Source organism: Trichoderma breve, chromosome 6 (assembly GCF_028502605.1).
Source record: "Trichoderma breve strain T069 chromosome 6, whole genome shotgun sequence".
In the NCBI taxonomy this organism is placed as follows: Eukaryota; Fungi; Ascomycota; class Sordariomycetes; order Hypocreales; family Hypocreaceae; genus Trichoderma; species Trichoderma breve.
Genome location: NC_079237.1, coordinates 256,961 through 279,061, shown reverse-complemented (window position 1 = coordinate 279,061; position 22,101 = coordinate 256,961). Strand labels below are relative to the sequence as shown.

The 22,101-nt window shown below is 45.3% G+C and overlaps 9 protein-coding genes across 9 annotated transcripts; 3 read left to right on the top strand and 6 right to left on the bottom strand.

The window, feature by feature from the left end:
- Positions 1 to 482: 482 nt before the first annotated feature.
- On the top strand, positions 483 to 821 carry T069G_08992 (uncharacterized protein; the record flags this gene model as incomplete). Its single annotated transcript, XM_056176202.1, has 2 exons — positions 483 to 666; positions 718 to 821. 2 exons carry the CDS (start codon positions 483 to 485, stop codon positions 819 to 821), a joined length of 288 nt encoding a protein of 95 aa, XP_056024680.1.
- Positions 822 to 1,635: 814 nt separating this feature from the next.
- On the bottom strand, positions 1,636 to 3,373 carry T069G_08991 (sugar transporter domain-containing protein; the record flags this gene model as incomplete). Its single annotated transcript, XM_056176201.1, has 4 exons — positions 1,636 to 1,766; positions 1,851 to 2,808; positions 2,873 to 2,973; positions 3,028 to 3,373. The coding sequence occupies 4 exons, from the start codon at positions 3,371 to 3,373 to the stop codon at positions 1,636 to 1,638; spliced, it is 1,536 nt and encodes a 511-aa protein (XP_056024679.1).
- Positions 3,374 to 4,441: 1,068 nt separating this feature from the next.
- On the bottom strand, positions 4,442 to 7,665 carry T069G_08990 (alpha-L-rhamnosidase domain-containing protein; the record flags this gene model as incomplete). Its single annotated transcript, XM_056176200.1, has 3 exons — positions 4,442 to 5,695; positions 5,750 to 6,969; positions 7,044 to 7,665. 3 exons carry the CDS (start codon positions 7,663 to 7,665, stop codon positions 4,442 to 4,444), a joined length of 3,096 nt encoding a protein of 1,031 aa, XP_056024678.1.
- A 958-nt stretch (positions 7,666 to 8,623) lies between these two features.
- On the top strand, positions 8,624 to 10,225 carry T069G_08989 (glycosyl hydrolases family 28 domain-containing protein; the record flags this gene model as incomplete). Its single annotated transcript, XM_056176199.1, has 8 exons — positions 8,624 to 8,887; positions 8,938 to 9,194; positions 9,250 to 9,332; positions 9,392 to 9,450; positions 9,506 to 9,568; positions 9,626 to 9,676; positions 9,736 to 9,841; positions 9,903 to 10,225. 8 exons carry the CDS (start codon positions 8,624 to 8,626, stop codon positions 10,223 to 10,225), a joined length of 1,206 nt encoding a protein of 401 aa, XP_056024677.1.
- A 73-nt stretch (positions 10,226 to 10,298) lies between these two features.
- Positions 10,299 to 12,028, bottom strand: T069G_08988 (sulfatase domain-containing protein; the record flags this gene model as incomplete). The annotated part of the gene is made up of 2 exons (XM_056176198.1): positions 10,299 to 10,341; positions 10,395 to 12,028. The coding sequence occupies 2 exons, from the start codon at positions 12,026 to 12,028 to the stop codon at positions 10,299 to 10,301; spliced, it is 1,677 nt and encodes a 558-aa protein (XP_056024676.1).
- Positions 12,029 to 13,100: 1,072 nt separating this feature from the next.
- On the bottom strand, positions 13,101 to 13,448 carry T069G_08987 (uncharacterized protein; the record flags this gene model as incomplete). The annotated part of the gene is made up of 1 exon (XM_056176197.1): positions 13,101 to 13,448. The coding sequence occupies one exon, from the start codon at positions 13,446 to 13,448 to the stop codon at positions 13,101 to 13,103; it is 348 nt and encodes a 115-aa protein (XP_056024675.1).
- A 3,395-nt stretch (positions 13,449 to 16,843) lies between these two features.
- On the top strand, positions 16,844 to 17,381 carry T069G_08986 (uncharacterized protein; the record flags this gene model as incomplete). The annotated part of the gene is made up of 2 exons (XM_056176196.1): positions 16,844 to 17,015; positions 17,080 to 17,381. 2 exons carry the CDS (start codon positions 16,844 to 16,846, stop codon positions 17,379 to 17,381), a joined length of 474 nt encoding a protein of 157 aa, XP_056024674.1.
- A 278-nt stretch (positions 17,382 to 17,659) lies between these two features.
- T069G_08985 (FAD dependent oxidoreductase domain-containing protein) lies at positions 17,660 to 18,142 on the bottom strand (the record flags this gene model as incomplete). Its single annotated transcript, XM_056176195.1, has 2 exons — positions 17,660 to 17,990; positions 18,048 to 18,142. 2 exons carry the CDS (start codon positions 18,140 to 18,142, stop codon positions 17,660 to 17,662), a joined length of 426 nt encoding a protein of 141 aa, XP_056024673.1.
- A 1,630-nt stretch (positions 18,143 to 19,772) lies between these two features.
- On the bottom strand, positions 19,773 to 20,717 carry T069G_08984 (pyridoxal-phosphate dependent enzyme domain-containing protein; the record flags this gene model as incomplete). The annotated part of the gene is made up of 1 exon (XM_056176194.1): positions 19,773 to 20,717. One exon carries the CDS (start codon positions 20,715 to 20,717, stop codon positions 19,773 to 19,775), a length of 945 nt encoding a protein of 314 aa, XP_056024672.1.
- Between the last annotated feature and the right edge of the window lie 1,384 nt (positions 20,718 to 22,101).

Sequence of the window (22,101 nt, the reverse complement as noted above, 5' to 3'; positions counted from 1 at the left end):
GCTATTTGTGACAGCTACATACCTAAGAAACCCGTGTGTACATACCGTCTTTCCGTCTTTCCATCCTGAGACATTTCATTGGTAACACATGATACAAGTTGAATAATCAGCGCACCTTGGAGCAAAGACCTTGCCATTTGATACGTTGCAAAGATTATGCCAAGGAGTCATAATACGTAATGCATGAAATGACTCGGTTTAATTGCTGTTTATGACCTGTTAGGACAAGAGAGTTCTCGTATCTCACTCTCAATGTTGTAACACCAGAATGTAAGCCCATCCAACGGACACAACAAACCAACATAACGCGGGCAATGATCAAACCAGAATGGAAATGATGTACAAGTCTATGGCGAGGTAAAAAGTATAAAGAGGCGTCGACGTCCGGTTGGAATAATGGTCAATCTCAGAATAACAACAGTCTTCTCAACAAGCTCAATTACCACACTCAAACTTAAACGAAACAAACCCCCAAAATCAACATGAAGTTCTTCGCCCTTGGTCTTCTCTTTGCCAGCTCTGCTATGGCCGGCCAAATCCTCTTTTGCAACCAGCAAGATTGCGGTGGCAGCTGCAGCTTCCAAAGCCCTGCCGGCGACGGAGCTTGCCACCAGCTTGGCGGTATTTCCAGTGCCAAAGCAACCCAAGTTGATGGTGGATGTAGCTGTAAGTCGAATTATGCCGATAACTGTCATAAACTGTGTCTAATGTGTTTAGTCTCTGTCTACACTGACCCCAACTGCAGCGACTTCGCCACTACTGTTGGTCTTGACAGCTGCGTTGCTGCACCGATCCTGGGCTCTTTCTCTTACGACTGCTAAGCTGAAGCAAGTATTAACGACGCTACTAAGATTGTGCACTGCGTCGAAGATGAGAATCTGGGAGATCAAAGAAGCAAAGGGGCTATATAGAGTCTACAGCGCATAAATAGCTGCCAATACATCACTGTGCTTCATTCTTGAAAGACTTACGTGCTGTCAACTATCGTTACTCTCCATTTTTCGACATTCAACAGTAGAATTCACTTTAACTCTTGATATAGCGGCAAAGAAATGAGAGATCAGCAGTTGCCAATCCTCTTAGTGTGCTATATGGTAAGGTTGAAGACCAAACGGTGGTTCTATTATGAGGGGCGGCTGTCAAGGTGGTTAGCGCCATCTTACGAAGAATTATGCTACCGTGCCAAGTGAATCTCACCAACCAAATCACGCCTTGGACGTAGCTTATACCGCTGGTGTACTTCTGAACGGAGCAGTTCATAACATGGAATGTAGAGGTTACACAGTGGCAAAATTGATGACTAGATTGAGATGCTTGTTCTGGATACTCTCAGTTATTCCATTTTGGTAGGGGATATTTGCCCATCGTTGAGTTGCTACAGTCGGGATTATTAACAGAAGTCTGTTTTCTTATTGGGATGCCTCAGAATTAGTATATTCATTCAAAAAGGAGTGTGTGACCAATACTCATTAGTTTTGCTATAATAATCACATGTTTCATGTGACGTCGTATCAGGTGAGCCATTCATTTCGGCATCTACCCAAATAAGCCATCGATAAGGATCAATTTTTAAGACTTTCTCATCCAACCAACTACAATATCATTACTATTATCTTAAGAGTAAGTATGCTTTTGTTAAACTTCATTCACTTCGTATTGTAGCTTGCCTTTGTCAGCTTCCTCCACTAACTCGTGCAGCCTATCAGCTTTTGGCAGAGTACTAGACTTCCAAGGCTTAACTCCACTGGCAAAAAGTTCGTCAATGTCTAGAAATGCATATTGTTAGCGATTTGCCATAATATTTTGCTGAAAAGTAACCTTCAAGGAAATTTTCGCGGGATATCTCTCACCTTCAAGACTTCTCCTTTTGGTCTCCGGGAAGAAAAAGAACGCGTGGAGACATGCGACAACATTGAAAGTGCCGAAAATGATGAATGTCTTCCACTGGATGTTTTGAAATGCCGGAGGAGTGTAGTAATTGTTGGCGAAACCCAAAATCCAGTTGGCAGAAGTCGCGATAGAAACGGCCTTGCCTCTCAAGCGTATGGGATAAATTTCGGACGGATAGCACCACGAAATGGGGGCCCAGGTGAAGCTATATGTTGCAACAAGAAGATAAGTAAATGCAATGACGGCCGCCTTGGCTGATTTCGCGTCATCATTCATCGTCCAAGTCACCGCACTTGATCCATCAAAGCCGCCGGGGACATAGTGACCATACTGTGCCATAACGCCAGCGGTAGAGTACAACCATATCATCATGAAAAACGCCCCTCCGATAAGTGCAGGGCGCCGGCCAATTCGGTCGAGAAACAAAATGGCCGGCAGAGTAAAGACGACGTTGATGATGTACTGAACACTAGATGCAATAAGTTTGACATTTCCAGTAAGGCCAGCCATCTGGAAGATGTAGACAATGTAGTATAGCAAGGCATTATTGCCACTCAGTTGCGTCCAGATATGGACAAATATTCCGTTCGAAATGCGATGGATGTTGTCAGGATGGATCAACTCAGCCCACTTCACTTCGCCCTGTGATTCCGAAACGGCCATTGATTCTCGAATTTCCGCATATTGGGCTTGTACAATTGGGGCTTGTTGATTGCCTTGTCCATGAACGCTGGCAAGTACCTCGAGAGCCTCCTCCCATCTGTCTTGAGAGGCGAGCCAGCGGGGTGATTCAGGTATGAAAAATAAAGCAACGAACAGGACGAGAGCAGGAAACATTTGTACAGCCCAAGGCACACGGAACACTGCCTCAGTCTTTGTGTATTGGGTGCCGAAAGTGATGTAATACATGATAAGGGCCTATAATAGTGAGCTTCTGTTCCGACTATTAGATGCTCAAGAATTTCGGCCGGTGTCCACTTACTCCCCAAGTGATACTCCATTGTTGGAAACTCAAGATGCGACCTCTAGTCTCAGGCCGGGACAATTCGGCCAAGAATAGCGGCCCTGTAGATGTGAACATGCCTATACCGAAGTCAGCCTTAGTATCATTGTGTAGCAAACGTCAAATAAAATTACCAACTGCTCCACCACAGAGAAGCCTGCCGACTATTAACATCGCGATATCAACGCTAGCCGTACATATTACGGCGCCGATGACAAATATAATGCATCCTGCCATCATAGTATATCTGCGGCCGAATCTATCGACTACAAACATATTGACAAGGCATCCTAAGAATGATCCGCCAGAAATGCTGGCAGTTATACCGCCCTGTTGATCAGCTGTCGGGCTGTCAAACTCTTCTTTGAATGGCTTGGTACTCAGGATCGCTGAAAGAGATGATATGTCAAAACCTTGCAGCAGCCCTCCAATGACAAGGAAGGCCGTGATGACATAGATGTTGCTGATCTTGTAAGCCATCTCGAAGAGATTTACCAAGTGCAACTGGTAAAGTTGCACGTAGAGGTATGAAGACCGTCAGAATAGTATTGCATGCATTTAATGCCAATGGGGGGAGAAATAACAATATAAGAGAAATTCCAACCGCCGATACCGCCGCAATAACGAGCATGTGATATCTTTTCACGTTAAAAAGGAAAGCAAAGAAAGGGAAATTAAAGCTAAAAATTTGCAAAAGGGTCGTCGGCCAGTTACTCCTCGCTACAAACAGCCTGAATATACCTCTCTGAACACCGAAAGCTTGAATGACGTTCACCTTATCCTGCATGCCTAGCTTAACACACAAGCTTATACATAGACCATAACGAGCATGGGGCATATTAAAGCGGCGAGATGTGGGGTTTCTCAGCCTGTATTCTCAATGTTAACGACATCTTCGGCACCAGGTTTCCGTGAAAACCGGGGTTATTCCCGCTCCGGGCTTCCTAGGATTGTCGCGACATATATACCATCTATCACGACATCTGTCGCCGTCTCACTATCTGGCGATTTTCAAGGGTTTATTAGCCCAAAGCGGGATTTGACAGCGACATCCGACATTGTGTCTCGGCCGAGGAGCGAATGACACTTGCAAAATCGAGCCTACAAGTCTTGGCAGCACCAACCTGACATTAGTTCTGCTATTAGCTACGTCTTTAAGCCCGAAAGAAGCTTGTTGACTCCATCACAACTACGCTAATTATCTAGCAAGACGGAACATCGCAAAACAAAAAATCCTTGGCAGCGGCTTTTCGGCACCAGACTATTGCCCTGACTGTCAGGATAACTACGGACGTGATGTGGTGTATAGACAATTAGAATTGCGTTACTGCTGATATGCTATCTTCAGACTGGGATAGTTAGCGCGATTGAAATGATGCAATTCACGCTATGTGTTGTAGTCTTGATATCAAGGAGTCTGACGTTTTGGAAGCAGATACTACATATCGGACATAACACTACGAATTAAGTTTTCATGTGTGGACTAAGTTACTGGCTACGGCGCTTATTCAAAATGTGGTAATTTAATCTATTGATAGGCAAAGCTCATTATAGCTTAATTACTTTCTCAGCAAACGGGATTAGCTGAACAGGTGCTGCAAGACCATATGGCTGGCCACCGTAGCTACTCGCGTATTGTGATTGCTCCCATGATTCTGTGACGTTGACTTGAAGCAACCTGTTTCTGAGAGTAGATGAAACCTCAATTTGCACGTCGTTAAGACCCGATTTCAAGAATGGCGTGATGTCGACAACTGCATCTGTGATATCAATAGGGCCAGTCCAGTGGTTATTGACCCAGAGCCGGATAGTATTGAATACTGGTCCCAAGTCTAACAAAGCCCCGTTGACTTTGCCATTAGGATTCCAAGTAAACTGAGTTTTATAAGTACCAATACCAGATGTGCTGCTAAGCCCTGAGATGTTGTACCAGGGAATAAGCTCGTCCAACTGAAGATTGTGATATTGATATACAGACGTATAGTTGTTGAATTTGTCTGGGTTAGGAAGCCAATCCTGAATGGTGACATTCCATGGACCAAGTGCTGCTGGATTAGAGTGCTGATCGAGGCCGCTCAATGTGAAGACTCGGCCATCACTCAGCGTTATTTTTTTGTTCTCCTTTGAGGCAGACCGAGCGATGATAGAGTGGCTACTAGCCGAATAGTTGAGATATTCAACATCTGTCTTAGTAACATGGATATCCGGGACTGAAACGTGAGGGAAGAATCCACGGGGAGCAAACGCCAGGATTGTAGACTGATTTGATCGAAGCTCGATCCAGACATTGAATCTATCCCCAGATATTGTGTAGTTGACAATGGGCGTGATGGCACCTGTCCAAGCGTCTAGTGTATACGGAATGCCACTGCCTCTGATGGAAGCCTCTGTGGCATGATCTTCGTATATATCTGAGTTATACACCCAATAGTAATCAACATGATTATCCTCGTCGATTCTATGGACGTATAAGATGGGAGTTGGAGAGAGATTCTTTGCGGCAGGTTGTACATCGAGAGCTGCCAAAGCGCCCACAACTTCGCTCTCTGATTGAAGGACCTTGACCGAGGAATATTTGGTCAACTTTTGTATCTCTTGTTTAACATGCTGATCGCATGAATCGCAATAGTAAGGGGTTGTCTCCGGAACCCCGCCCACGAAAAGGATAGGAAACCCATGGTTGGCATACTCCAGAAATCGATCGACAGCTTCAGACGTGATGTTGGTTGAATTGTCTACAATAAAGGCAGAGAAACCGGGGCCATTTTCTGCAAGCAATCCGTTTGAAATGACTGCGTTATCCTGTTTGCAATTGTTAGGGTATTATGGGCAATAATGGACTCGGGGAAAACGTACCAGTTTCAGGAGTGAAGGGCTCACAGAAACGTAGGAGTACCCAGCATCCTGGAGCGATTGATCCCAGAATATGTTCTCTCCCATGTTGTAATGTTTTATGTCAACAGAGAGATACTTGTGGCGATATATGCCAATATCTATCCTCGGCACACCAGTTTGGAGAATAAGTTGAGTCCTAGCAATCCAATCTCCCATCTCCTTGACGTATGACCAACTGGGCTGCCGTGGTCCCCACATCTCAGAGTATAACCATTCGAATGTTGTCAATCCGGGCCACTCGACCTGTGGTCGAAGCCCGGAGTACGGGAAGCCATGAGAAACAATTCGGTTAACTCCACCTGCATAATTGATCTTGCAATCATTGAGGATCAGTGGCCATGTGGCAGCGTACGAGAAATAACGGTGTGCCCCAAGTTCACTGGAAAAGATTTGCTTTTTGCCCATCATGGCTCCGCCACCCATTGCACGGAATGCATCAATGACTCCATCAAAGTAATTAGACTCTGTTTCAGGAGCGTCAATGTGCGCAGCTGCCGAGTTCATGTCCCAAGGCGGCGCCGCGTTCGGTGCGGTGGCATATGGTTGTAAACTTCCTTGAAGACCCCATTTGCTTGTCCATTTCGAGAGGCCATCAAGGTGATACTGCTCGTACATTTCTTGGAGACACTGATAGTAGTCATTTCGTAACTTCCAGCTGATATCCGTTCCATTTTCATGGTTATTAAAGGCGTAGTAGAAGTAACTGTTTGCCAGTGTGCTTGGCGGAAGGCCGCTTGTGCCGAACAGAGCCGGTAGGGCGGTTGTAATATCATATCCGCGTGTTTTATGGAAGTATGACCTCAACTCATCTGTCCAGAACAATGTAGCGCGGAACTCGGCTGAGTCTTCCCATGCATACAAGCCGAGTTGTCTAAGAAGATCACCATTCTCGCCATTCATGACGTACTGCTCGGTAAAGCCAGTCCAGATATCGGTTCCTTCTTGGCTGAAGTGATCAACAACATAAGCAAACCAAGAAGCTGGGTTTTTTGGGTCGGTGGCATTGTTGAACGCTCCTTGTGCAGCTAAATAACCAGTACGACGCTGATAAAATGCAAATAGGACGTATTCATTTCCGTCAGTCGGCGCGGTGTAAGTCAATTTGCCATCTTCGATTAAGTGGGTGATATCATCAACACCGTCAAAGTCGAGTTGGGTTACTCGTACATCCTCGGAAGGCACTTTGATATAAGAAAAGAGCAATTAGCAGGCAATTCTGAGTATTAATGGTCTAGTTGGTAAATGTCTTACACACCTTTGCTTTTACGTGCAACAACAGCTGCAACAAATTTGTTTGTATAGTTGGTGAAAGGCGCATCGAAATCCGGCTTGTTGGCATATCCCGCATTTGTACGGCTTGGGGGTGGAATATCTCCGCTAAAGGCTTGACCGGAACTCAAGTTGACAATGCCATATGCCAGCTCGGTATTCATTCCCGGAGAGTCAGGGTCTAGAATTGGGATGGAAGCGCCCTGTGTTGGCCCTAAAGCAAAGTCCACGAGGAGATCCAAGTCTTTAGAAGCACGCAGCATGGTATTGAACTTTTGTCGCCATCTGTCACCCCCATAGCCATAAATTGCTGGATCTACCACAGCCAGTTCAATGCCATAATTTTCTAAGCAGATGACTTCAACTCCGCCCCATCCTGCTTGCTTGATCTCTTGTAGATCTGCATACAGGACAGCATCTTCCACATCTGCATCTGGAACCCAGTATCGGAAGGCCGGACGAGCCAGCCCTTTGGGATTAGAAAAGTCTTGAGGGACATCGTATTTGATCCATGGGGCTGGCCGACTGCCGAATCCCCCGCTCTTCTCGGTAGCCGCAGCAGAAGTGCTGAGAACAGCAATTCCGGATAATAACGATGACACCTTCATCGTAACCTTATCGCTCCTACAGCAAGTAGGAGGTCAAGAAAACAATTGTCTGGCACATGGACATGGAAAGAATGGGCAGGTGTTGGCTGGTATGTAAGTTAATTGGTGGCAATAACATCTACAACTACGACCCTACCCAAGGCAACATCACCACGTGGGTTGGCAGAAGGAGACGGGTCAATTCATCGGCGAACTTCATCGCATCATCGTAGCCCTGCATCATCTCTTCGTCGATAGTCCGGGAGTTTGGTAGTATTCAGCATCTCGCTACCGGGTCAAAGTACGGGTTAAAGCACACCGAAGGCAGAAATGTGAGATCATCTCCACACCTAACATGGTTAAGCGGAGATGACTTTGTCTTGCCGCTTTATGCTGACCTATAACCTCCCCTGCTGGAGATGGCCGCGATGATGAAATTGAGTGATAAAAGCCTTGAACAAGGGAAACCTGGGCTCATCATTATGACTTTACACGTCGGTGAGAATGCGTGGAGGCAAAATAGAATGTTCCGATTTGCCAATCTTCAGAAGCTACACTCGTAGTCGCTTAACTTGGCCCTGTCTACCCCGTTTTCTCACTGATGTAAACGTGATAGCGCCATTCATTGTCCAGTTTGCAAAAGTCTCGATGACCTTCTTTTTAGCCAAAAGCATGGTCCTTTCAGAATTATGAGAGAGAAACAATGCCGACGGGCCGATGAGAAGCTCCACCGCTATCTCCCCGGTAGTGTGCATTCAGAAACGCCATCGTTACACTGATGGCGAAGGTAATGCAAGATGAAGCAATCTCCGATGATCGGTGAGCAAGTGGTAGAAGCAAGCTGGATTAATGCCTGAATCTAAGGATGATGATTAGTCAAGTGCCAAGTTCTGTTCATATTAAATAAGATGGGCAATCAGCAGTCTTCACTGGTAGAGCAAGATCAGCGTATTCGTCCGGTTCCATTGCGACGGCCATCATGAAGCTTCTTCGCCCTGTATTATGGGCATTGACGACCGCATTTGTGGCCAATGCGCACAGTCTTCCATCACCGCAACACACTTGTGTGATTCCCGCCTTGAAGGATGGACGTGACGATGCTCCTGCGATCCGCGAGGCGTTTAGCAAATGTGGAAATAACGGCAAGGTTGTCTTTCAAAAAGACACCACGTACAGTGTTCAGACGGCTCTTCAATTACATAACTTGAAGAACGTCCAAGTTGACCTGTTCGGCACCCTTGAGGTATGGAAAGCTGCACTTTCTTGGTAGCCCAGTGTTATTGACAAACGCAGTATTCAACGGATGTGCGGTACTGGATTCTGCATGGGTCGTATTACTACTTCCAAAACATTTCCATCGCGATGGAATTCTCAGGCGAAGACATCACGATTGATGGGCATGGATCCGGCACGATTGACGGACAAGGGCAAGTGTGGTATGATCTGGCCCTGGGCGTTGGCGGATTATACGGACGTCCCATCCCATTTTGTCTGCGAAATGTCAAGAATGCGGTGGCGAAGAATTTCCAAATTGTTCAATCTGGCAAATGGCAAGTCTTTCAGCCTAACAACTCACTTGGACAGTCTATACTAATCTCAGGATAGGAATTTCGTGATGTTGGAATCTCAAAACGTTCTTGTGGACAATATTACCCTATCATCCACTTCCGACGATTTCCAGGTACAGTGTATACTGTTGAAGTTGCTCCAGAGAACAAATCTAACAGCGAAATGAAGGCAAATCCAGGTAATCTCGGCAATACGGATGGCTTCGACACGATCAACAGTAACAACATTACTATTCAGGTCGGAATTTGGGGTCCCTATCATTCTACTAAGCCATGACTAATAATTCCTATAGAATAGCTGGGCAAACGTTGGAGACGATTGTGTCAGCTTTAAACCTGGCTCGACAAACATTCACGTCAAAAATTTGACATGCTACAACAGCGCGGGCATCGCAATCGGCAGTCTTGGACAGTATGAGGGAGTGAGAGACGTAGTTGAGAATATCACGGCAGAAGATGTTTCTGTAATGTTTACCACTACCATAAACCCATGTTGTAAACAAGCTAATCACATATCACACAGCTATACGGAAGTCGCAATGGCGCTTACATCAAGACTTACGTGGGCAAGCGGACCTATTGGCCTCCGCAGGGTGGCGGCGGCGGCAATGGCTATGTCCGCAATGTCGGTGCGTTTATCCGCTCAATTCTTTCATGGATATCGACCTAATATGCTAACATATTCACTAGTCTTCAAGAACTTCCACATCGAAAACATCACCGCTTCGCCCGTATTAATCCAGCAGTGTACTCACTGGGCAGGATATAATGTGCCAGCATGTGCCGACACACCTCCCACGGGATTCTTCTCGAATATTTCCTGGTCCAACTTCACGGGATATATGAACGAAAAAGTAGGCACAAAGGCGATTAGCTGGACCTGTTCCCCACTTGCAACATGTGAAGGCTTTTCCTTCAAGGATATTAACGTCAAGTCGTCAACCGGGGCGAATGGCACCTATTCTTGCACCAATGTGGTAGGCTATAACTCAGCTTGCCAAAAAACCAACTAGGCATAGATAGATAACTATAGTTGAGATATCAAACTAAGCTCGCCATATCCGTTTCCATCTATTTGGCTGCTTCTTAAGCCTTTGGGAGGACATAGCCCTCCTCCAGCTCCTCTCTCCTAATGCATTGTTAGAGTAGCAATACGACCGAGGATGAAGTAGGCTGACTTACAAAAACACACCGAACTCAGCCACATATGCCATCCAATACTTGATCAGTTCTTCCAAAATTTCTGGCTCTTCTTCTGCTAAATCGTGAATTTCGCCCATATCTTTGTCCATGTTGTACAATTGCCATTTCTCTGGGCCTTTAGGCTTGGGAATGAATACAGCCTTCCATTTACCCTTGCGGATAGCTTGATGAAAGAAGAGTTCCCAGCCAGTGACGTGGTCTTCGTCATGAACGCGGGGAGATTTCCTCAGCAGGTGTGGGATCCAGGATCTGCCTTTTACCGGAACAACTTGACGCCCTCGAAAGTTCGGGCCTGGTAGCTCAATCCCCGCAAGGTCCAATATCGTAGGCAGGATGTCCATAACAGTAGTGAATGAATCAGTAATATGCCCGTTTGGAGTTTCAGCAAATCCTGGGTAATGGATAATAGCCGGACAGCGGATGCCACCTTCTGTGACATACCCCTTGTGCATCCTACTAGGTGCCGTTGAGGCTTGCGCCCACTGAGGACCATACCAAATGAATGAATCTCGATTGCCAAGGTTCTCATAGTCGTTGTTGTAATGTTTATTAATTGACTTTTTTATCACATCTCCAGTCATGGGAATTGCCTCGACAATCGCTCCTTCGGCACCATTGTCGGACATGAAGATGACAAAAGTGTTGTCCCACTCACCGATTTCCTTAATTTTGTTGATAACTTTGCCGATATTCTCATCCATCCTATCGACCATACCAGCGAATACTTCCATCGTTTTCGCTGACCACGCTTTCTCCTCCGATGACATCTCATCCCAGTCTTTAGTTGAGGAGATGACCGGATGCGCCTCCACATCCGCGGGCAAGAGACCGAGTTCAATTTGTCGTTTCAGTCTTCTGTCTCGTAGAACATCTGGACCATCGTCATATTTCCCCTGATACTTTTTAATGTTGGACTCCGGTGCTTGCAAAGGCCAATGCGGGGCCGTAAATGGCAGAAATGCGAAAAACGGCTTCTCCTTGACGGAAGCATTAGTCTCTCTTTCACTCAAAAAGTCGACGAGCTTTTTTGAAAAGTGGTCTGAGGAATAAAAGTCTTTGGGAAAGTCTTTCGTTTCAACTCTTTGATCATCTTCATAGTACAGACTGGCCCAATGCGCAAAAACAGGCGTTCCGTCCGGTTTCTTGGGTTCGTATGCATAATGGCTCGAGCCTCCCGGCAAAAGGGCAAATGAGCGATCAAAGCCTCGCGCATGTGGTGTGCGCTCCTTTGTAAGGCCCAAGTGCCACTTGCCACTCATACAAGTATAATATCCCGCGTCCTGGAGAATCTCTGGTAGAGCAGCCACGCGGAAATTCAGGTAGCCCTCATATCCAGGTCGTTCAGACCATGGAACCGGTGGGTCTCGTCCACGACCCCAAAACTCCATCTGGCCGAGGCCGGCAATGTGATTATCAGTGCCCGAGAGAAGCATAGATCGTGTAGGTGAACACATGGAAGCCGTGTGAAAGTTGGTCATGCGCACTCCTGAGGGTGCGTAAGCCAAATGATCAAGATTAGGCGTTTGAATCTCGCCGCCAAAGGCACCAACATCTGAAAACCCCAGGTCATCAGCGACGATGAGAAGGAAGTTGGGTCGCTTGGTCGTAGCCATGATCACGAGCTGTAAGTATTGATCTCGACGTCAATTATCGACCGTATGCAATATTTGACACACGAAATGGTGAGCTGGGCGACGATGGACGGCATCCTAATGGGAACGAATGAATTGGCTATTTATATTGGCACTTGCGCAATGATGCGATTATGTGGGCTGGATATGATATGAGTTGCGGCTTAAAGCAGCATGAAGATGCCGTGATACGCTAATTCAGAAGTGGGAATACCGGCTATTATAACCCTCCCACTTTATCACGCAGAATTATTACTCACTTTGATCTGGTATCTACGGAATTCTAGTGCGTAGTATTTCTCCACTGTGGGAAGAAGACTACGGACAGGTAGCTACCGTATGTTCTTTCAAGCGTGTTATGCTTCCTGTGCCCATCGGCCTTGCTATGCCATGAGGAATCAACGTAGGGCCAGGAACCCATATTTTCATGCTCCAGGAGGAAATAATAAGTAAAAGATTAAAAGCTGACACCACTTGACAGAACTCGTGTTCTAATTTTCTTGATTAGACACATTATGACCATCTGATTACTCGTATTAGTGCATCGTCTATCCTATTGTATAAAGGACACTTGGTGTATAGTAGGATGTTGATCGTTTGTATTGCATCCTCAAATACTCTTAGATGCTTCATCAGCTGGTAGTTACCTTCACTTTTAATTCGTTTCAGAAAGTACAATGTTGACTCTCAGCTCTATTCTAACCGAATATTGATAATGTGTTTCGCTAAATTACCTGAAATAAAGCTTCAATCCTTCCAACTCTGCCGCTTCTCTCAACGATGCCTTTTTCTCCATCTTCTTGACTAAATTGCTGAAGTGCGGGAAAGCCTCCTGCAAGTTTGGAATGCCAATTCTCACTGACCAATACCAAAACATTGGAAGAATGAAGTCGATCACAGTCTCATTGACACCAACTGGATGCACGTTCCCATCCAGATTCTGATCAATTCTTCGCAGCCCTTTCAAGACTGCTGCTTTCCCCTTCGAACGAACTGACTCATATTGAGATAAATCATCCGTGAATCGCTCTGGTCGAAAGTACATAGAAACGCCCTAAGCATGAACAGTGCCAGAGAGCCAGGCCATCCATTCGGCGACCTTAGCGCGCTCAATTTTGTCGTTACCAAGAAGGTTGGCCTTGCCGGTAGATGATGATGCTATGTACGTAATTATTGCCGGAAGCTCTGTGATTATTACACCATCCACTTGCAATGCTGGAACATAGCCTTGGGGGTGGATATTGCGATAGCTGGTGTTATTGAGGCTGCCGTCAGCAGCTTCCCATCCATTGGGCCCAGGCTGCATGATCACTGAGGTAAAAGGGATCATTAATTCCTTTAAAAGAACATGAGGAATAAAAGAGCTAACGCCATTGGCGCGATAGAGGGCGAGGGTGGACATTTCTTTCACTTTCTCCTTCAAAGGCGGGGTGTAGGAAGCAGAAGAGCGGTCGTTGTGTAATTCAACTATGCCTTCTCATTCGATCTGGGATCTGCGGCTTAATGCAACTGCGAAATTGATGCCCAGACTCAATGGTCAAGCTCTATTAGAAACACATTTGCCAAAACCAATACGTTTCTTCGACTTAAGGTTGATATATATATACCAGCAAGTAGAGCCCAAGAAGCAGTATCTGAAGCGGAGAAAGAAAAAGATTCCATCCCAGAGATGCACTTCCTTCCTAAAGCTGTATTGGCTTAAGAAATGAAGGATGATGTTTGTCGAGAGTTGCGTCATCAAAAGGTACCATCTTCTTGATACGGATATGTTCTATTCAGATAAACTTGCTCATATGAGGCTTGAGACTGTCTGGAGGGCGCAATCCCGCGGGTAAGTTGTACCCGATCCATGCACTCTTTCTGATTATATGTCATTAAGTATCAGATGAGCAAATTTTCATCTTTAGTGTGACCCTTTGCCTTCAGACAACTGCATGAACAGCAACCATCAACGCAGCAACACCGGGATGTTATTTCTTGGAATGTTTTGGCTGAGACACAGCCAATTGGACAACATAGGCTAGTTTGCGAGAAACTACTGATATTTCAGAGGTCGCTATTGGACAGTTTCGCGGCACGCTAAAATCTTACACGGTTTGTTTTGGGGCTAGGCCGCCTGCCGAATTACTCGAGATTGATACAGTTGAACACCAATGTGGTCTACAACTTTGGGTATTCGAGGATGATAAAAACTATAAGAATCTTGTAACTTACGAAGAAAGTTCTTGTGATGCAACAGGTATAAGGATTCGGTCACAGTATGTGCCAACCAATATTTCAGAAACGTAGGTGGGTATACGTAGACACTCTCACGCATAATGGCGGGATGAAAAATAGAGTGCTCTGACCTTAGGAGGTTCGGTACAATCTTTGATAGGAGTCTGATGGCTAAAATCTCTACAATCATCGACTTCTCGCAAATCATATGTCGCTTGGAGATATTATTCAATGTTTTTAGAGATAGAAACAAACTAGCATGAATATTCGTGGCAGGGCCATTTGGGTATGAGACAAAGAATAAACAAAACAAGTGGACCAAATGCTACCCGGGAAGGAATTTTGCCATCCGCGTAAACTTCGGATACATCATGACTTGAACCAACTTCCCTCCGACTCAAGTTTTGGAGACTTGATTTTGTGTAAGTGGCTGGCAGTATTTGCGCAGCATTCACAGCAAAGTTTTATGTCCTCAATGTCTTCTTGGCGATAATGCCTTGTCAGATAACTGATTCAAATTATTCGCTACTTTCCGATCTCATGCCAAACTCGATTTATATTTATGATGCCTGTTTTGCGGCTGTTGTTATCTGAGTCTTAATGCCAAGCCTTCTGACTCACACCTAAAAAAAAAGATTGGAAGCACATATAAACACCATGGAAACAGTAAAGACTGTCATTCGAAGAAGCCATGTAAAATCGAGGAACGGATGTCAAACCTGCAAACGAAAGCGTGTTAAATGTGATGAGTTTCGGCCAATATGGTTGGTTATCATCTCCGAGAGCGTGCATATCAGATGTATTAATGTTACTCAATAATAGTCGCAGGTGTGTATTTACAGGATCAGAGTGTGAATACTATAAGTCACCTGTAACACAGGTTACTGATGCACCCGACTCCTTGTGGTGGCCTACACACATTGAGAAGTCTTGTATACAATGGAAGGAAACTGGAAAGCCTCCGTTTCCGACCTTACAGATCGCTACGTCTCTGGGTTGGCACAATATGCCTCTGGCTGATTTGCGGTATCTCTACCAAACAGCTTTGGCGGTTAGTGTGCTTGATCTTAGCGGCACTAGTGATATGTGTCTATTATTGGGCGAATTTCGAACGTACGTCTTCCCGCTCGGCCGTCATACTTATGCTGATCAACCGAGGCAGGATGTTTCAGCTCGCAACTGCATTCGACTTTGTAGCTCATATGCTAGCAGCGGCTTCTGCCGAACGCCTTGCAATACGAGCTAAATCACATGAAGCATCTGTAGATGCGTATCGTTATCACACTCTTGCTCTGAAAGGACTTAGGCAAGCAATGCAATCTTTTTCAAGAAGCAATGCGGATGCAATTCTGGCTACGGCACTGGGTTGTTCATATCAGATGCCAGACTGGTTTGTGGCGCCCATGGAAACTTACCTTGCATTGCTAATTGGACTCCAGCCGTTCATTAATGGCAATTGTCGACTGTATTTCCCAGGTATGAGTAATCTGCCCTGCTTGTATACTCGACAGGAAGTCTAACGATAGGGCAGACTACATACCAAATGCGTACTTGGTCCAAAGAATCAGTTTTCTGTGGCTTATTTGAGCACGATCACTGCTACAACGTTAGAGAAATAGAGATGACACCGGCGCGTCACCAGCTAGATCGACCTGAGGAGAACAAAAATTGCCACGCCTTTGCTAGAGAGCTCTTTGGCGAGGGCATTAATGCGATTAATAAACTGACAACGTGTTTCCAGAATAATCAAAATATCGCAGCAGTAACCCGGCAACTGCGAGATGTTCTTACAGTTGCTTACGAGCGGCACCAAATGGACATCCCAGCTAAGGATCAATATCGTTTAATTTATCCATTTACGGCGTGGTTCACGAAAAACTCAGCTGCATCGTTTATAGATCTCAGCAACAGAGAACCGCTCTTATTCCTCTTTCTGGCACATATGTATGCGGTTGTTATCACCCTGGCCGTGGCGCTGCCCGAGATCGACTACCCTTTTCTTGCCTCAATGCGAGTAAAAGGTATCCTTGAGATTAGCAAGAAGATGGAAAGAGAGTCTTGGTTCACATGTGCTGTTTGCCATGCATTCCACAGTTTTGATCAAATGATGCGTTTCCCACTTCGAGCCGTGGAGATATACCAGTTGCTTGGACCGCACAAGGAAGACAATGGATATAAGGACACATATTTTCCCGTCAGTATTTGATGAATGTAGATGACATGGTGCTAGCCATATGACAATTGATTGGAGTATTACTCCATACTTAGCAGCGTTATATGGCTTACTTTGAGACGCTTTTACCAAGTACTGTACCGGTATTTATGCCATTAGCGTATCCTAAGTTTTGTAACTGCCCTTGGATATCAGGCTTCTTGTTCTGTATGGGCTAACTAGATAATAGATGGCCCTACAGTCTACTTTACAGACACTCCGCGAGCCAACAATCACCTGCATAATGGTTTCTGTGGGGGGTGGCGTCCGGTCTCGGAACATTGAAACCCCTCGTCAAAATCGTTTATATAACAAGAAGCGGCGCCCTCTTGGGAGAGAATATTGAACAGCAATTTTCACTGGCTACAATGTCTCAGAAACGTTTTGTGAGCGATCAACAGCCTGCTCTAAGCCAATATGCCTCGACTGGAGCTTGCAGTGCTTTTGGCAAACTGGCTCACCCCGATGAAGATTGGACAAAGCTTTCGGACCTGGCAGCCCGTCGGAGAGTCCAGAATCGAATCGCTCAAAGAAATTACCGTGAGTCATATTGCAACGGCTATGTAAAACGACGATACAATTCGCTCATACACAAAACTCACAGGTAATAAAATGAAACATAAAAAGAAGAGCCTCGATGGCAGTGGCACCTCGTATTCAGCAGAAAGCGCTCGACATAATATCTCTTGCGACAGTAAAGACAATGTTGATCTGCCTTTGACACAGGAGATCAATGACAGGGCCACTTTCCATCATATTACTATACAATCACAGACATTCGCCTATCAAGCATGCACTGCTCCATCGTCAAATGGGATACCCTTGGTTCCGCCTCTTGCTCCAGTGGTAACAACTGCCTATACCATTTGCAAGATCGATCATGTGCCAAATATCCAGCAAGGATGATGAAGAGGCTGCAATTTTGAAGCGAAAACATTTATCACCCATTAAGTCGTGAAGAAAGAAAAGTCGGGGTTATTTAGGAGGAAATCTCCCCCTACCCACTTCTTACGCTTCTTACTACCCTTGGCCTCGATCATATTTTGGAATCGGCATACACATACGACAATGTGTATGCTCCTGAGAACTATTCTAACAGCGATACTCCGCATAGAGTTTGGTTAACTTGTGATACCCCTCACAAAGACTTTTAACGGCTAAGTAGATTGCTATCTATGCTTCAATCAGTGATCATCTTTCATAGGATCACCGATAATGCTACTGGTAGTAGCTAGAATCTCACTTAACATATCCTCGGCTTTATTAACGGCGTCAGTCGCCATGCCGTATCCGGCCTGGAATCCTGTACCATCTGCCCCATAGTTGTGGATGAGAAGACGCTTAACATCGTTTACGATTATTTCTTCGCGCTCGATTCGGGGCCCTCCTGGTCTTGATGGACGGAGGCCTGCAAAAGCACCAAGCACCTCGAATGGTTGTTGGTTGAGCTCTTTACACAGTTGTCGTGTACGTGCGAGGATAGATTCAGTTTCGTTCGAGTAAGCGTTAGTATCACTGGTATTGTAAGCAGACACATCTTTAGATAATTAGATAACAAGTTCCTCCGCTTGCCTATTAGCAGAATGCCTGGAGCCTCCCAGAATCACAGTGCCGTCGGACATTGGCCGTGGAATAACATGAGTGGAATAGTCTTTGCCATGCCTCATGATGTTGTACTTGATGTGTGGTGCCTTAACATGGACCACTTGTCCGCGTGTTGGATAACATTTAGAGTCTCCTACAACCAGAAGTTGTTGGGATGTATTGCCAGTACAATTAAAAACCAGCTTTGTTTCTTTATTCCCGAAAGGCGCATGTATATGTGGAAGTTTCTGTCGTACAAATGTCACACCAAGGGTTTTCAGTGACTGAACGAGAAAGTCTAAGTGTTTCGGCGCATTAATGGTCAAGGTTGTGAAAGATATACCGGATTTAACTCCATCGGGAAGGCTTTCTGTCAGGAGGACCGTAAAGTAGATCTCTATCAGTGTCATGTAGTTATTTATATGATCACTTACATCCTCGAGGTAATCTCTAATATCATCAAGTTTGTTACCAGAGGTACCTTCGTCCCAGAATTCGATACTTGGTGTTCGGGCAACGTAAGCCTCGTCACCTTTCTCTGCTGCCAGCTTGGCAAGATGTGAATAGCCCAATCGATCCTATCGTAGCTGATATTCGGATGAGCCAGATACCCCGGAATAGTTACAGCCCACCCTACCATATAAAAGCATTATAAGCTCAAAAATTGATCAAAACAAAGAGCCGAGATATTTTACCATAGTGATGTATACAGAGGGGAGATGTCCCCAGGCAGATATTCCGCAATGACGGTAATGGAAGGACAAATCCACGCTTAGAAAGGGCAAAAGCAACATCTAAGCCGATTATGCCTGCTCTGGACGACTATATTAATAAGGCCCAACATTGTAGAGATAATGACCAAAATTAGGCGAGGTTGTAGTTACGCTATGATAACAATGCTATTATTGGCAGATAAGCTCTCTTCTTGTTGAGATACAATTGTGGGTATCATGGCGTAGCTGTAAGTGCGTTATGCGCGATATTGTTAGTGATGCAAATGACGAGCTGAGACCGAGAAAGAGACTTTTTATATGTTTCAACCTATTATATTGGAAAAAGGTAGCAGATTGACATGTAACTTGACTTAATGCTGTGTGTGCAATTCGCGTAATCCAATACCTTGTAATATAGAACAAGTTTATCTTGACTAGTGAATGTATTGAACCCAGAGAGGGATGAGATTTTGGCCATTAGCGACGACGAATAACATTGATTGGAGGAAACTTATAATTTGTCGCTAATTTCTTACACGAAAATTGGGGAACTCTCTTGCTCTATTGAACAGTGCGATGAATGCATTATTGGCCTTCTTGATCAAGGCTCACCGAAGCCGTCAGATGAGCTGTTGCCGTGTACATGAGTCTCTTCATTACGTGATGAATCGTATTTCCGACAATACAACCGCACTCTGCAATTTTATTTAACGTGAGACCAAAAAAAAAGAAAAACCACTAGGCCTAGAAAGCAATAATACGTAACTCTAGTATGTAGGGTGTAGGGAGGAAAGACGGGGTGTCATGCATGGCATCTCCCAAAGGAATGACTCCCATTCACATACTTTCTAAATTCCTCGCCTATGAGAACTAAACCTTACGAAACAAAAAGAAGTTCCACTATAGCACAATTTAGATTTCTCACGAGCTCCGTATTGTTTTGCTTGATACAGGATATGTAGGCATGTTTCTATATGCAGAGAACACCGATCTCCTCCGGTTATTCCTGGAACAAATTGCCATTCAAGTATTTTAAACCGGTATCAACGGCAACAGTAACCACTGTCTTGCCAGGGCCCAATTCTTTTGCAAGTTTTAGGGCCGCGACAACGTTTATTCCTGTGGATGTGCCGACAAGTAACCCTTCCTTTCGGGCGAGGAGGCGGCACATGGCGCGCGCTTTATCTTCTTCAATACCGCGAGCTTCGTCATACAACGCCTCGTCGAGATGAGGCGGACGGCTGACAACCGCAATGCCTTCAACACTGTGTGCTCCGGTTTGGCCTTTGGTGATGTGTGGCGCTGAGGCTGGTTCCAAAATGACAATTTTCGTAGAGGGCAATTTCGATCTAAACACCCGTGCAGTACCCATCGCCATCCCAGCTGTGCCAATGGCGCCGCAAAATGCGTCAATGCCGTTAGGAAATTGTTTGACCAGTTCATGACCAATGCCTTCGTATCCAATAAGAGCATCCCGGTTATTGAACTGGTTCGTGTAGTAATATCCTTCTTTTTCACCAATTTCCTTTGCACGCTGTATCATAGACGGCATCAGGTCGGCGGTAACCTTGCCGGTAGGGCTGTGTATGATATCAAGCTTCGCCCCAAGTGTGGTGATTGTACGCAGTTTCTCAACTGAAAAAGCATCGGAACACACCACTTCAAACTTATAGCCCTTTAAAGCGCAGATGAATGCAAGTGAAGATCCGGTGCTACCACCAGTGGCTTCTACAACTGTCATGCCTGGCTTTAAATCTCCACGTTGTTCTGCTTGGTCAATCATGGACCACGCCATCCGATCTTTGTAGCACCCTGTTGGGTTATAAAATTCGAGTTTGATGTAGACGTCTGCAGATCTATCAGGAACGATGTGATTCAATTTGATAACTGGTGTGTTGCCGATTGCGTCGAGGATGCTCGTGGCTACAGGTGGTGTCGAAGCCATGGTGATTTCTGTTGGAAAATATGAGTTCTCTAATATTGATGTACATGAGTAATCCTGTATAGCTGAGAATAGAAGAAGAGTCAGTAGTATATATATTCGCTCACTATGCCGTTACATCCTATTCAGGCCGCTCTCTCGCAGCGCCAAAACTTTTACACGACTTATTAGATGCGGAGCAGTGAGGGACGCCTCAATCTGTTGACTTCGTGGCTTTTGCACACGCGTAGCCAGAAATAAGCGACACGTTGACTGTGGATTCTCCTATGCTGCGCTAGGCATCGCCTGAATGATTATGTTGATGATTGATTCTTCATTATTTGATAGTTACCCATATTCCCAGAGCAAACTCCGTGCTTGACGCAGCATCTCTTGCTCATCCGACGCAGGGCGTGAACTTGGAGTATCATGATCCATAATATAGGCTACAAACTAGCACAGGTTAAAATCTTACACAGCAAAGGCCCGCAATCGTGGAATATTCTCCCGTCACTTGGCAAGGCAATCAGACACAGACTCGCAAAATGCCGAAACGTGACGGCTCACCGGCTCCGCTGGGGATTTCACTGGCATCTTGATGAGATCAATGGACATTTCGTTGAGCACATTGGAAGACCAATCGATGTCCGTCCCGCTAGTCGCTGATCCGAGCTAAATTCTTACACGTTTATATGGGGAATCAGCCCCAGCCGACGTTAACCTTAAGCTGCGTGAGCGACTATTTTCTATTGCTAACCAGTATAAATCAGCAGTGGGTAAAGGCAGTTGTGACTCTGAATCAGAGGCTAAATTAGTGGAATTTTCTAAATCTCCGGCGCATCTGTGTACTAAATGCTGGCCGCTACCACTGGATGAGATGCGTATAATTACAATAACTGTCAAATGCAAGGCACGCGACGGTCGATCGTATTTTTTTTTCCTGTTCTTTTTCGACTTTCTTCTTTCTTACTTACAATATACTTAATATTTTCGATATATAGAATAAAAGAGAAAGAATTGTCACCAGATTCACATGCGTTCTCACGGCCAAGGAGGGAGTAGTCAAAACAAAAATGACTTCCATGATAAAAAGTAAGTATTGGCATTCAAGTAGGTCTTGTAAACTTTATCTGAACAGATTTCAAGGAAAGTCAGGAACCGTCTGTCTCAGCAGGCGTTTCGACGACGACGCGCGGAGAATCTCAAAACACTCCAAGATCGTTTAAACTCCAGCTATAAGCCCCAGAATGAGACGATCGCCAGGCTAGAAGAGGAGAATCGAAATCTCCGGATGCAACTTGTTGAAGTCCAAACGCAATTGTCTCGATTTGCTGTCAACACTCAACTACTCAATGATTCGGTATCTCGTGCATTGAATCCCAATCCATCCAGCCATGATGTTGCCAAC